Source organism: Humulus lupulus, chromosome 4 (genome assembly GCF_963169125.1).
Source record: "Humulus lupulus chromosome 4, drHumLupu1.1, whole genome shotgun sequence".
Taxonomy (NCBI): Eukaryota; Viridiplantae; Streptophyta; class Magnoliopsida; order Rosales; family Cannabaceae; genus Humulus; species Humulus lupulus.
In genome coordinates, this window is record NC_084796.1 from 21,815,240 (window position 1) to 21,830,299 (window position 15,060).

The following is a 15,060-nucleotide window of genomic DNA, read 5'->3' on the forward strand; positions in this document are numbered from 1 at the left end:
GTGCACCTTGTAGCAAATGGTAGTTTTTGGCCAATGAAGGTTTTGAGTGCGGGAACTCAAACCTTAGGGCTCAGGATTGATCCTACTACTCGGTTTAGTAGAATTTGACATCCCAGAGGCTAGGACTTGGTTCGAAAGCCTGTGTTTGCTCGTTATTGACAGGATTCTATACTTGATTGTGACTAGGTTATCGCTACGGGCTCGGGATCAGGATCGTGTTCAAGGATCATTCTTATTTTACATTACACTTGAACCTGAGGTAAGAAAACTGCATCCATTACGTGATATACATGATTAGGGCTTGACCTGAACGTTGAATATAGTCTTGATTGGGGTGTGGGTCCCTGTAATTGTGCATGATTATGATTATGCCTGTGAATGATTGATTAAGCATGTTGAATGCTATGTATATGGATATTTGATATATGATGAATGCTTGTTAGAATTATATATTTGAGAGAAGAATTGACTTATGAATCAAGGTCGATAATAGCGTCGAACGCTGGTAAAAAAGCATTGAATTATGAGTCAAGGTCTACAATAGCGTCGAGCGCTGGTCGAAAAGCATTGGCTTATGAGTCAAGGTTGACAATAGCGCCGAGCGTTGGTCGAAAAGCATTGACTTATGAGTCAAGGTCAACAATAGCACCGAGCACTGGTCGAAAAGCATTGACTTATGAGTTAAGGTCGACAATAGCGTGCTGAGAGCTGGTCGTATTGGTTTGGCCTAATTAGGAGCGCATTATACGCTTGTCCGACCCAATGGTCGTGAAAAATTCAGTGCCAGGTACGCTGGAATAGCTCTAAGGCTGGTTATACAGAGGAGAGGGTAATGGGCCCCGGGGTGACTCATTAGTCCCATATCCTTGGGCACTGGGCTTCAGTTTGACTTATTAGTCAGTTAATTATGACAACCAGCCCCATATGACACTATAGTCATTTATATGAATGGTATGCATGCATGAGTAGGGTTATTAATATTAGGCATGCTTATTATGGATTGGTAACATATTATTAACTGCTTATGAGCATGCTTATGTTTTCTTGCTGGGCCTATGCTCATGGGTGCTATATGGTGAAGGTAAAGGGAAAGGAAAGCCGGATCAGCCATGAGTTAGAGAGCTGAGGTGGCGACATGTACATATGCGACCGCTTGACCACCACGACCAAGGTTTCTCAGAGGAACTAGGGTTAAGCCCTATTTTTGTCACCTAGGTCGGCGGGTTGTAAATTTGATGTTGTTATTACCTTTTGGAACTGTAAACAACTTTGTAAAAGTTTATTATGGGATCCCAGGCACAACTTAACGTTTTAATGAAATATATTTATTCCTTTTGACCAAAATTTTTAACCCTGTACCGTTAATTATATTTAGATGCACGTTTATGGCCAAATGACTCGTTTAGCGAGTTCAGCACTATTTAAAATACACAGTGTAACGGTCTCAGCTCACCAGGGCATTACAGTTACTAGTAACAATCAAATAAAACTAAACAACTGTAACTGGTTACCTTAATATTAGAATCCTCAACAACATCATCCGAACAACCTATCTCTAAATGAAAGGTGTAGTCCAGTTGTTCAGCAAACTGCGCAGAAATGACAGGATCCTCTTGAAACAAGGATCCACTAGCAAAGCCTAAAAACACTATAACTATAATGCCCCGAATTCTCCGATGACGTTTAATGGCGGGATTAGTGGGCCGGGAGGGCCATACTTGTTTAGTTATGCCATTAAATGATATTATGCATGTATATGTGGGTTATATTATAATATGATGTTAAATGCATGCATGTGGGTCCACATTTTAATTATAGGGGTGTGATGGTAATTTAGCCCGTTGAGGGTATAATTGTTTAATTGTATGCATGTCGATGATATGTGTTGAGACCACATAATAATGTGGGTAGGTTCGAGCTATTCGGCATGAGACGATCTTGGAATATTGATTAGCGGTTTAGTCACAACAGGTTTAAGACCGGGGCTTGGGTTGAGTCTCGGGGTGATTTTAATGATTAGAGCGTTACTGGGTATTAAAGGGTAACGGGATATGAATTATTGGCATTTGAGATTATCAAGAATAGCGGGAATTGGAGAGCGTTAATTATGATTAACGAGATAAGAGGAAAGTACCAGATATGCCCTTGGGAGCCTTTAGAAACTATTAATTGACCTAGGGGTAAAATGGACATTTCACCCCTAGGATAGATATACCTGGTGTTGGCTGAAGAAGTTAGTGAAAAAAACATAGCATGCTTAAGAGTTCTCCTGTACCTTCTTCTCTTCACCTTTCTTTGTGGTTTTTGAACCAATCTTGAGGATTCTAGCTTGGGAAGCAAGCCTTGGGAGTTTAGGAGTGTGTTCCTCCATTGAAGAGCATCATAAGCTGAGCTTTGGGTAAGTTTCTAACCATAGATTTCTCTGGTTTTCCCTGTTTTGGTTTTGTTTTGCAGCTGAGATTTCTAGGGTGAATTCTTGGTTTTGTTGGGAGTTTTGGCTAGGGTTCCCATGCTTGTGATGTTTGGGATGTGTTAGGATGGTTTTTGGGTTCATTTGGCATCAAGAATGGGATTTGGAAGCTTGGAAATCAGGTTAGAATCAAAGGAGTTGAAGAAGGTCGGTTCAGGGGAGTTTTGGTCTGGAGGTAGCGCTATAGCGCCCACCCTAGGGCGCTACAACGCTCCTCAGGAGGCTTTTTGGCATATTGGTGGTTCTGAGTATAGCACTGGGGCGCTACCCTGTTCCTTCTAAGTCCAGTTTTGAGTGTTTTTAAGGGTTTTTGACTTGGGGTTTCAATCCTTAAGGCCCGGGATCGAATCTACTCACCGTGTGGGCATGTTTCGAGGCCCCGAGAGTGGTGCTTAGGTTAAGACCCTATTTATGTGGATTCTGTTATCATTGGTTGTGATTAGGTAACCGCTAAGGAACTAAAAGATCGATCGTTCTCAGGGGTTGTCCTTACTATACTTCTCGCTCGAACCTGAGGTAAGAAAACTGCACCCTGTGTATATATGACATGCGTGCTGGATAATGAGGCATGTTGATTGATAGACGTGGACATGGATTGCATATTAAATGCTAGTGAATGTTGATTATCTGTATATGTACTGACTAGTCAAGGACACTGGCCTAAGAGTCAGAAATGGCATAGCGTCATGAACGTCGAGCCAAATGAAGATTAGATCTAATCGATATCAGTGTTGAATGGCTCTAAGGCATTAACACTGGACCGACCCTAAGGTCGATGAACCTATAAGCGCTTGTCTGGTCTAAGACCAGTTATTCAGAGCCAGGGCATATGGCCCCGGTGACTGTTTGTCACATGGCTAGGGAACGCTGTTCCAAGGTTATGACTCTATGGTCATGAGGAGGGTTATGTTGGTGACTATTCACCATACACCTATCCTGGTTAAACTTATGAAAGGTTCACTTATCAGTTAAGCCCGAGTGACCCTAACGTCACATGGATAGAGGGGGCTATACCCACATTTGTGACTTTTGCGACTGTCACCTATTTGTTTGGACTGTTGGTCCTGAATGATTATTACGATCATTGTTGATATTATATCATGCTTTATTATGCTTTTCTTGCTGGGCCTTGGCTCATGGGTGCTATGTGGTGTAGGTAAAGGGAAAGAAAAGCTCTCCTAGCCTTGAGTGGAGAGCTTAGGTGGTGATGTGTACATATGCGGCCGCTTGACCACCACGGCCAAGGCGTTCTCAGAGGAGCTAGGGGGTTTACCCTAATTTGCCGCTTAGGTCGGCGGGATTGTAAATTTGAAACTGTAATGACAATTTTGTATTGAGAACAACTTGTAAATGTTTTGATTAGCTCTGCAGAGCAGTTTGGAATAAAAACATCCATTCCCTTTTTATTTGTTTTTACCTTAACCTGTTAATTACACTTAGAGCACGTTTTTTACCAAAGGACTCGGGTAGCGGGTCAAATTTCCGGTCAACCGTTCACCGTAATTGTTCTGGGGTAACCAGGGCGTTACAATAACAATGAGTATATAAATCAATGATTATTCAACAAACCAAAAAACTATGCAAAAGCATCACTCAACAATTAAAAAAATAATTTGATAGGAATTTACTGCAAATTAGGTCAGAAACAAAGTAGTAGAGTAGTATTGAAAAGGGAAATAAAGATTGTATTGATAATTCCCAAAAAGTATACACAAGTTACTCAATTTATTTACACCTCACCCAATTTGTTATTCTACCCCTCTAAGAAGTACACAAAATACCATAAGATAACTAACATATACCACGCACAAATCCCATGCAGTAGAATTAATTCCCAGCTCATGTTTCATTCTCTTTTGCTAACTTGGCAGCCTGTGGACCTTTAGTCTTCTTACATTTGTATATGTATATGAATAGAGTTCTATTAGAAACTACCTCATCAACAGCTGCATGTCCAAAATCACCATATGCATTGCCAACATCACCAACTAATTGTACAAGATCATCAGCTGCATTGTTAACATCTTCAAAAGCCTAACCATGTAAGATGATATCCATCAAACAAAAGTTCTAAACAAAAGCATCATTAAATTTTTTAAAATGAAAAAAAAACTTCCTCATTTTAATCTCTGTCTCCAATATCACAAGCTTCCTTTGCAATTTCTATTTTTGCATTGGTCACATTATCTTCGCCAAGGTTCTCATTGCCTGTAACGCCCTGGATAAACAAGACCGTTACACTGTGTGTTTATAATTGTGCAAGACTTGCTAATCAAGTTGTTTAATTGAAAACGTGACCCTAAAGTCATAATCGGGTTAGGAATAAAATATTTGGGTCAAAACAAATAATTTTTTTTCATTTAAATAAACATTTAGTACATGGGATCCCTAAAACAGGGTTAAAGGACAAATTCACAAACTTCCAAAAGTCAAATACAAGCAAAGGCCACTCTAATGGAAAAATACACATTTTAGGTTTTCTGTCCCTGTACAATCCCTCGGCCGTGGCGGACGAGTAGATGACATTGTACACCTCGCCCCCAGAGCTCTCCAACTCATGGTTGAACCAACATACCCTTGCCTTTACCTGCACCACGTAGCACCTGTGAGCCAAGGCCCAGCAAGAAAACCATATAGCATAGCATAAACAATAATGACAATCAAATGATCCATAAAGAAGTTAACCAGGTATTCAGCATGTTATGGAAGACACATAATCAATGATGGCAATCAACGAATCACAAGCCATTCATCCCAGTATTCAACCAACCATAAGCATTAGATTAGCAATAGTAAACATGTCATTACTCAACAGTTTATCATAATCATCATACAATACTCAGGGTCGACGCCCTTAGGTTGCACCCTCTATTTAATTCACTGACTCTGGCTCACTTAGGCCGAGCTCAGTGTTTATCTAGTTGATCAAAGCTCTTAGTGGCCGAGCCGCGTCCTGTGAGCAAATATCCGCCCGACCCTCTTAGGCTGTTTATTTCATGCTCTCATGGAAATTCATAATCATACAACATTTGTATTCAATCATCAAAAATCTCAGTCCCAACACAGCCACACAAAATGGTGCAGTTTTCTTACCTTTAAGTCTGACCAGAGTGAACAAAATGATTTCGAGCATGATCCTTAGCCCCAAGCCTTGGCGATAAACCTAATCACAAGGGCCAATGGGTATCCATTAACTTCCAATCTAAATAAACACCTAGGATCGAAAAACTAGCCTCCACGACCTCAATTTCTACTAAATCAGGTAGTAGAAATTGTCCCGAGCGCCTAGGTTCGAATCCCCGAGCCCTACCAATACCTGAAATAATTCTAAGGCTAAACTCCCTAGGCGGGTCACGATTTGGCTTAGTGGGTCGCGACTTGCCCCCAAGTCAGAGAGCAAGGACCCCAGCCAAAAGGGGAGGATGGTCGCAACTTGGCCTAGTGAGTTGCAACGCGCCCCCAAGTCAGAGGCATCCCCAAGCCAAAATGGCCACACGCGCCGCAACGCCCCAAGGCTGGGTCACAGTGCACCTCCTTCAAACCCAGAAAATCTAGGTTTTTCACATTCATCTCCCAGCCAAGAACACTAAGACTAAACCCAGAATTTCCCTAACACATCATCTCTATTCAACACCAATCCAACTACAAATTCAAGATGAAATCACATATTTCTAATCACCAAAACCTTAGCAATTACCCTTCAAATACTATCTCAATTCAACTCAAGAGCCTAGAATTTACCTAAACCAACCCATCAAAAACTCAGAGATTAAGACCAAAGTTCTTACCTCAAATTGTAGTCTAATTTTCCAAGCTGAATTTTCTGGTTGATTAGCTTCAACTCCTCAAGCCTTCCCTTCAGCTTTGCCCAAGTCCTTCCCTTCAATTTTTCCTCCAAAATCTCAGTTAAATACCTAAGTTCACTGCCCTTTCTTCCTTAGCTTCGTGGCTCAAATGAGAGAGAGAGAGTAAAAATCGAGAGAGAGAAAGAACAGGAGGCATCTATCTTTTTTTTTTCTGGTTTATTCCTAAGTAATTCTGAGTATATCTCTAATAGCCTAAGGACTTATTTGCCCCTCCAACTTATAAATCTTTCAAAGGTGCTTAAATGGTATTTTAGTCATTTTGTCCCCAGTTCCCACTTATTCCTCAAATGTTCCTAATATTTACCAATTAATCCCATCATCTAATTTATTACCAATTATTTACTCAATATCTAATAATTCCCAAGATATCCCCTAAATTCCCAAAAATAACCCCAGGTTTCCCCCGAGCCGTGTATTAATCCCCTTTGTGACTATTTCGCCAATCCGCTCACTAGGAACGTCTCTAGCCATATGCTGCAAATATATTCACATAATAATGTGGTCTCAACAATTTATTACATATAATCACGTATGCCACAAAATCATGCATAAAACCATTTAATCACACATATACCAATTATGTCCTCCCGACACACTAATCAAGGCCCTTAAGCCTTATTAGCAAATTTTGGGTCATTACATTGACATTGGCTTCACAATCTTTAGAAGCTTCAAAATTTTGGAGAATATTTTAACCTTTGGAATTGCTTTTAGTATAAGCACATAAGATGACATAAAGCTCATCAAACTTGTCATTAACAGATTCCTTGAGGAAACATTCTTCATTCAAAAGCTTCGATTGATTTTTTTAAGAACCTTGATTTCATCTTGGTTCTTCTTCAAAGCAACCTCAAATCTCTTCAACTTTAACTTCTAAAGAACAAAATGTAAAAGCATAAATTTTTAAATGAATTGACAAACAAAAGTTTGAAAACAATAACATAAGATAAAGGTAATGAACACAAACCTTATCTCTTGACATAGAAGCCATTGACTTCTTAGAACGATCTTCCAAATCACCAACAATATCCACATACTTAGAAGGATCCTTAACCAAAATAGTGGCCTCAAAATTCAAACTCTTCACAATATCAAGCTCTAGCTCAAAATTAGTATGCACAATTGGCTTAACTTCCAACTAAAAAAATATTGCAAATTGTAAAGAGTAATTGGTAGCAAAACCCTCTTATATTTACATTTTGTTACACTTAAAACCCCAATGTTTTGTCTTGCCGGTGAAACCTCCCAAACTACTATTCTGTTGATAAATTTGTAGTCTCTGTTAATTACATCTGTTATCTGCAAGAACGATCCTACATGGCCATCTAAAACCAAATCCATATCACATTTGGAAATCTAAGTCATTAATATAATCCTACGTGACCATTTTTTATCTGTCCATGTCTTATAAAAAAGTATTTATTTATTATTTAGAAATAAATATAATAAAAATATATATTTTAGTTATTAAAAATAATATAAAATCATTTTGATTAAAAAATAAATCAAAACTTATTTTATCTTAACAAAAAAATTATTAAAACTTATTCTCCTTCCTCTTTCTTTCTTCTTCTTCTTTTATTTTTTTTATAGTGGGTCGACAGCTCTATCAAAAATAAATCTACATAAATTTATCTAAAATTCGTTATAGGATGGGTATTAATTAGGGCTCAAAAATATAATTTTATTAGTTTTAAATTTTAAAATAAATTAAGTTTTAATTCATAATTTCATGGATTTATTGTAATATATTTTATATTTTTAAATATTAATCTTAATTTAATTTATGTTCAATTTTCAGGAAATAAAATGTATTTTGACACAAAGAAAAAGAAAGAAGAAAGAATCGAAACAAATGGCCTTTTTAAAGACATTTGTTGAGCAACTTAGCCCCAAAACCGAGCCCAAATGGCCCAGGCCCAAGCCTTTAGCAAGTGTCCATGTTGTCCCACCAGTAGCAGCCACACATCCCATCAAGATGAGCCAAGGCGAACCACACGTATAACTACTGCCTGACGTGCCTAACCACTCCGCCTGACGTGCCTAACCACTCCGCCTGTCAAAGCCTCCAAATACCGACACGTGCCCGCATTGTCCCACTAGTCCCTGCCACCTCGCCTCAACGCCTGCCACGTCTTGATCGTGTCCCCCACTCTACCTATAGCCTTTTCCAAAGCCAATCTGAGCGCGACATGTGTCCCACTTGTCCCATTTTCATCATCTTTTTTAGTCATTTTCCCATTTCTTTTGTACACGATTTTTATACATTTTGGGTTGTATTTTCACTATAAATAAAGAGCCAAATGGAGTGAAAAATGTGGAGATGGTGGAATTAAGAGTAGAGAGTAGAGTTAGAGAGAAATACACTTATTTCTTATTTTCCTTTTATTTCTTTTATACTTTTTGAGTGAAAACAATGCCTATTTTAGGCCAAATTCTCTTGTGGAAATGCTAGAGTAGAGTTCTTGTTTCACATTATATTTTTTAATATATTGATTCTTTTTGTTCTTCATTTCTGTATATTTGTTACAATTAAATTTATTTTCTTCTAATTTTTATTCTAAGTTTATTGGTGTCTTTTACATAAGTCTAGTCATGATCTTCTCAAGTAATTTAGGCTCTTAATTTAATTTAGGATAATTGTTATATTATATGTTTTTTATTGCATTCTACCATTGGTATTTTGTCCCTTAAGGTATATAATATGATAGATTTTTTAAAATTAGAAATTAATATAATTTAATTAAGAACGGATTTTAAGGTGAGCTTTATTATATATTTTTCAATTATAATTAATGGTTTAGAATTATAGTTTAGTAGAATGAATCAATTTTATTAAAATATATATATGTTAGCATGAATGAAACTTATGCCTTCCATATTTTCTTTCTGATTATAATTCTTTAATTTTGTTTATTTAGTGTTTAAAAATTATTCTTTTTCAAAGTTACATGAATTCTAAGTTTTTTATTTCTAATTTACTAATTTTTCTTTTTACTAGTATTTTACCTCTCTATGGATACGACATAGCCTAATTACTACTGCGACCGCTTAGAAGTTTATTGGGCAATATTAGGTATTTATCTATCATCCATTATAGATTTACTAAAACATATCCATTACACAACAAGAAATCTAAAAGAAAAAATCTATCTCCAATAACAATCAATACGAACCAAACACATACTATAATGCCCAAAAATTCCTAATGAGGTTTATGGTTGTATTAGAAGGCCAGAAGGATCATAATTTATTTATTATGCCATTAAATGATTATATGCATGTTTATGTGAATTATATTATTATATGATGATAAATGCAGGCATGTGGGTCCACATGTCATTATAGGGGTATTTTGGTAATTTGGATTGTTGAGGTCACATTTGTATATTTTCATGCATTTTGGTGATTATTGATGAGGCCACATTATTATGAGGATTTGTTCTAGCTATTCGGTATGAAACGATCTTTGAATACTAGTTAGCGGTTTGGTCATAACAGGGTTAATTTTGGGGCTCGGGGTGAGTCTCGGGGTAATTTGGTGATTAGTGCATTACTGAGAATTAAAGGGTAATGGGATATGATTTATTAGCATTTGAAAATATTGGGAATAACGGGAATTGGAGGACGTTAATTAAGATTAACGAGATAGGCGAGAAATGATGATTTTGCCCTTGGTGGCTGTTAAGGGTTTTACTTAAGCCTAGGGGTATTTTTGTCTTTTGACCTAAGGTATATGTGAACTAAGTAGAAGGTTGTGGAAGGATTTAAGCTTAAGCAAAACAGAGCATAGTTTCTTCTCCTCCCGATCATCATTTCTCCTTATTTTCTCTTTCAATTTTTGAACTCTATTTGATGAATCAAGCTAGGGAAGTGAGCCTTGATGGTCTAGAGTTGTGTTCCACCACTGAAGAGGGTTCCATATTGAGATTGAGGTAAGATTTTCACCATAGAAACTCTGGTTCTTGCTCTGTTTTCCATTCAATTTTCAGCTGAAACTTTGATTTGGATAGTGAGAATATATGGAAGTTTTTGGCAAAGGTCGATTGGGTTATGATGCCTAGGACTTGTATGTTGGGTATTTGGGAGTTTGAATGAAGTTTGGAACCAAGTCTTGAAGCTTGGAAGTGGAGAACACGAAGGAGGAAAATCCAGGGTTGAAAAACCCTGGTTGTAGCACTGCAGCGCCCAAGGGAGGGTGCTACAGTGCTGTCTAGGGCAAGCATCCCTGCTTGTAGCACCTAGGCGCTAGGGGGCAGTGCTACCTTATTTTTCCAGGGTCCTATTTTGGGCACTTTTGAGGGTTTTTGGCTCGGGGTTTCAATTCCTAAGGCTCGAGATCGAATCTACTAACCGTTTGGGTTCGATTCGAGGTCCTGGGAGTGAGGTTTAGGTCAAGAACCTTTTATTGCTGATTTTCATTGATGGAAGTTATATTTTGTTATGACTAGGTGACCGCTGAGGAATCAAATGATCGATCGTTCTCAAGGGTTGTTCTTTTATTGTTTCTCGCTCGAACCAAAGGTAAGAAAACTGCACTTAGTATGTGACATGCGTGGTTATTAATGAGGCATGTTGAGTGTTATATATGTGTACATTGATTGCATATTAAATGCTTAGCAATCTTTCTTATTTGTGAATGGCATTGACCTATGAGTCAGGAATCGGCAATGGTGTCAGTACTGACCGTGAAGCTGTGACTCATTAGTCAAGTTCGGCAGTAGTACTAAGCACTGGTCGTATGGTATTGGCTTATGAATCAAGAACGGTATTGGCGTGTTTAACGCAAGATGAAAAGATTAGATCTACTCGACATAAGCATTATCATCATAAGCATAAAATGCTTGACCGACCTTAAGTTCGATGAAAACAAAAGCGATTGTCTAGTCTAAAGGCTAGTTACTTAGAGTCAAAGAGAAAAGGCTAAGGTGACCGACACATCACATGGCTTAGGGAGCGGATCCCTAGAGATGGGCTTATTAGCCATCTATACAGGGAACAGATCCTTAGAGGCTGACTTACTAGTCACCTGCCCAAGGTTGTGACTCCATAGTCACTCATCTGATTAGGGTGCAGAGCCCTAGAGATAGACTTATTAGTGATCTATTCAGAGTATGACTTAATAGTCATTTATCTGATTAGGGCTACACGCCCCAACATGATTATTAGAATCTCTATATTTTCTGATTAGGGCTACAAGCCCAGTATGATTATCATAATCATCATGTGATATTGTATACATGCAGTAATGAGTTTTCTTGCTGAGCCTTGGCTCACAGGTGCTATGTGGTGCAGGTAAAGGGAAAGAAAAGCTCACCCAGCCTTGAGTGGAGAGCTTAGGTGGCGATGTGTACATATGCGGCCGCTTGACCATCACAGCCAAGGTGTTTCTCGGAGGAACTAGGGCTTAACCCTATTTTTTCCGCTTAGGTCGGCGGGTTGAAATTTTTACACTGTAATTATCATTTTGGATTGTAAATAACTTGTAAACGTTTTTATGGGCCCATGTACAGTTTTATGTTTTAAATAAAATATATCATTTCATTTTGATCTAGATTTTTCACCTTAGCCTATTAATAACACCTAGATGCACGTTTATAACCAAATGACTCGATTAGCGTAAGCAAGGTTTAAAGTTCACAGTAACGGTCTTGGAGTAACCAAGGCGTTACACATACTATATATCCGATTTACAAATGAATAACAAATACCCAAACTCAAAATTTAATGTTAATCCAAATTTGAAATCAACTACCAAAAAGAAAAATCCAAATCCAAACTCTAATACCAAATTAAAATCATATCTATTACACGAAAAAAAATATGATCTTGAAAAGACCCAAACGTAGTCCTGCCAATGAGTAATGCACAACCCCACCCAGCCATCACCGTCGATGCTTGCGAAGCCCCACCTAGCCATCCACTGTCGAAGCTTGTGTAGCTCCACCATTGTTCGACGCCCCATCCCCGTTCAGATCTACAATCTCCGTCTTTTCTACTATCTCCATCATCGAAGCCCCAAAGTCACGTCCTTCCATGGCTACCAGCCACTTGCAGAAAGAAAAAAAAAAGTAAAAGATTGAGTGGAAGAAGGAAGAGTAGAAGAAGAGGAAGGAAAAAAGAAAAAATGAAAAGAAAGGGAAAAATAAGCAGGGTTTCGTTTAATTTTTTTGTTTTTAATATTGTTTTTAGTTTTTAATGTATTTTTAAGTAATTTTTTTATTTTAATTAATCTATTTTATAATTAAAATGAATTTTCCATTTTAAATCGATTCAAATATCTTCATTTATTTTTTAATTTAAAATCATTAAAAAATTATGATGCGACATTGTCTTTAGATGGCCATGTTGATGTAATTAACGAAAACTGCAAATTTGCCAACAAAATAGTAATTTGGGAGATTTTACAGCCAAAAATAAAGATTGGGGTTTAAGTGTAACAAAATGTAAAAATAAAAAGGTTTTGCCGTCAATTACTCAAATATAAATAAATAAATTGAAACTAGTTGCATAGTTTATAAATATTAAAGAAAAGCAGTAACAAACAATGTGAAACTAGTTCCACCGAAATTTGGTAAAACAATATTAGAAAGCTGTAACCAGTTACACTCTAAGCATATTAAACAACAATAAAAAAAATTGTAACCAGTTACCTTCTCTTGGTTAAAAAAAATCCGAGCAAGATAATTATAGGAAATGTGATCTTTACTGTCCCAGTTTAGAATTCTTGGATATACATCACAAATTTTTACACAAATCCTATCAAACAATTGTGGGAGTGTCTCATAAATCCAAACAAGAAAAGCAAGTGAATACCCCCAATAACTTATAAGAGTGTAATTCTAAACCCTGATTTTCTTTTCTCAGACCATCAATTATTTGATTTCCACCTTGCAAGCCGGCTTTCAGGTATGACCTAGTCAAATCCCACAACAACCTCCCGAATGGAAAACCACATAAAACATCAAAACTAGAATCAACCATTTCAACAAAAAGATTGTCAACCAACAATTTTTCTAGGGGTTTTGCGAACAAATAGTTTGCAAGAAAATGAAGCCAAATCTTCATCATATTTAACATCATCACTCAGACACTTTTTTTCCTCAACATCCTTTTTCACCTCACCAGTTACATGAGGGAAAATCCTACTTTTAAATTGGTTTCCCTTACCACTAAAATGGGACTCACACCATGTAGCTTTAACCCATAAATCAAAGACAACTCGTTAGCAAAAAATCTAACCATTTGATTGCTAATCTAAAACCATATCTCATCATCATTTTCTTGATGCACCTCCCTCAACATAATATGTTGTACAACTTGAACTTGCCAACATATATCTTTCACATCCAAAAAATGACCCAAAATAGTAGACCCAAACAAAGCATTCTGAGCGTCATTAAATTTAGTTTTAAGGTCATCCAAAATTGAATGTGTATAAAATCTCTGCACCCTCGAATCAAAGCGATTAGCTTCATGAATCTTGTAAACAACATCCTGAAAGAAAACATTAAAGAAATAATGGTAAAAGATCAATTAAAACCTAAAATTGGAACTACATGAAACAATAATTGAGTCATTCACAAGAAATCCAAATGATATACAACCAATTCCAACTTGAAACAATAAATGGCAAAATGATAGATGTAACCAGTTAAAACTCAAAAGAATAATAAATATCATAACTAAAAACTAGTTTTCCTTGTGATCAAACATAGGCTCATCAACATCCCCGTGTAAGACAACAACAATAAAAGCAGCCAACAAAAACCAAATGCCATATGTAACCAGTTACAGCTCAAAGAAAGAAATGTATACCTTAGATTTAGGGGCACAAGAAGAAGTGCCTTCGTCAACTTGACATTTCATAGATTCATGTGAAATTTCCCCAGCCTCTTTTGATTTGGAAGCAACAAGAGAACTCCATGTGACTGCCATTGCAACTCATTGACAAAAAAAAGAGGAAAATTAAATAACTACACAGATCAAAATTCCCCAAAATTTTAAAACTATAAGCATCAAAAATTCGTGTGAGTAAACATATAATTATAACAAACTCAAAAAAAAAAAAAAAAACCCCAACTCAAACTAATATGCAATGAAGAGGATAAAATTTGAAAACATTAAATGGAACAGAAATTGAGTACAATCAATAAAGCGAAAATGAAAATGGCCTTGGAACCGAAGCAAATGAGGGAATCAAAATTCTAACCTATAACCAGTAACAATGGCCTTAGAATCGAAGAAAATGAGAGACTCAAAATTGTAAAATCAAAAAACAACAATCAGCAAAGCAAAAGCGAAAATAAAATTAAGCTAGAAGCTAGTAAAACTGAAAAGCAAAAAATAGAGCACTAGAAAATCCCAAATAAAGAAAAAATAAAAAGAATACACATGCACAAGATAACAGAATAATGAAAAATTAGTAGAAATACAAATGAACTTTATGAAGATTAACTACCTAATGAAACTGACCCAAGAAAAACTGACATCGGTATCAATGACAGACAGAGTAAAGCAACTCACAAAAATAACCCAAAATCGACGATCAACAAATAAGGGTAGCAACTAAGAATGACAAAGAATGATTGCAACAGAAAGCTTTTCAAAAATGAAAATGGAAAATCGAATAAAAAAAGATGCCGAAAGCGTCTTTGAAAATGAACGAGTGAAGTTGAAAACAATGAAAAGTTTTCTACATTTTTTATTTTAAAATTAAATTAG

At 36.7% G+C, this 15,060-nt stretch overlaps 1 protein-coding gene across 3 annotated transcripts; it reads right to left on the reverse strand.

The window, feature by feature from the left end:
- Positions 1-13,023: 13,023 nt before the first annotated feature.
- LOC133828865 (uncharacterized) lies at positions 13,024-15,060 on the reverse strand. 3 transcript variants are annotated; one of them, XR_009891350.1, is made up of 3 exons: positions 14,812-15,060; positions 14,155-14,267; positions 13,024-13,833 (listed from the first exon to the last, which is right to left on the reverse strand). XR_009891350.1 is itself a non-coding variant. In XM_062258941.1 (3 exons), the coding sequence occupies exons 1-3, from the start codon at positions 14,826-14,828 to the stop codon at positions 13,594-13,596; spliced, it is 384 nt and encodes a 127-aa protein (XP_062114925.1). In that variant the 5' UTR covers positions 14,829-15,055; the 3' UTR covers positions 13,024-13,593. The 3 variants fall into 3 exon arrangements, 1 of the variants encoding a protein (XP_062114925.1); XR_009891349.1 differs by having other exon boundaries at positions 14,863-15,059; XM_062258941.1 differs by having other exon boundaries at positions 14,798-15,055.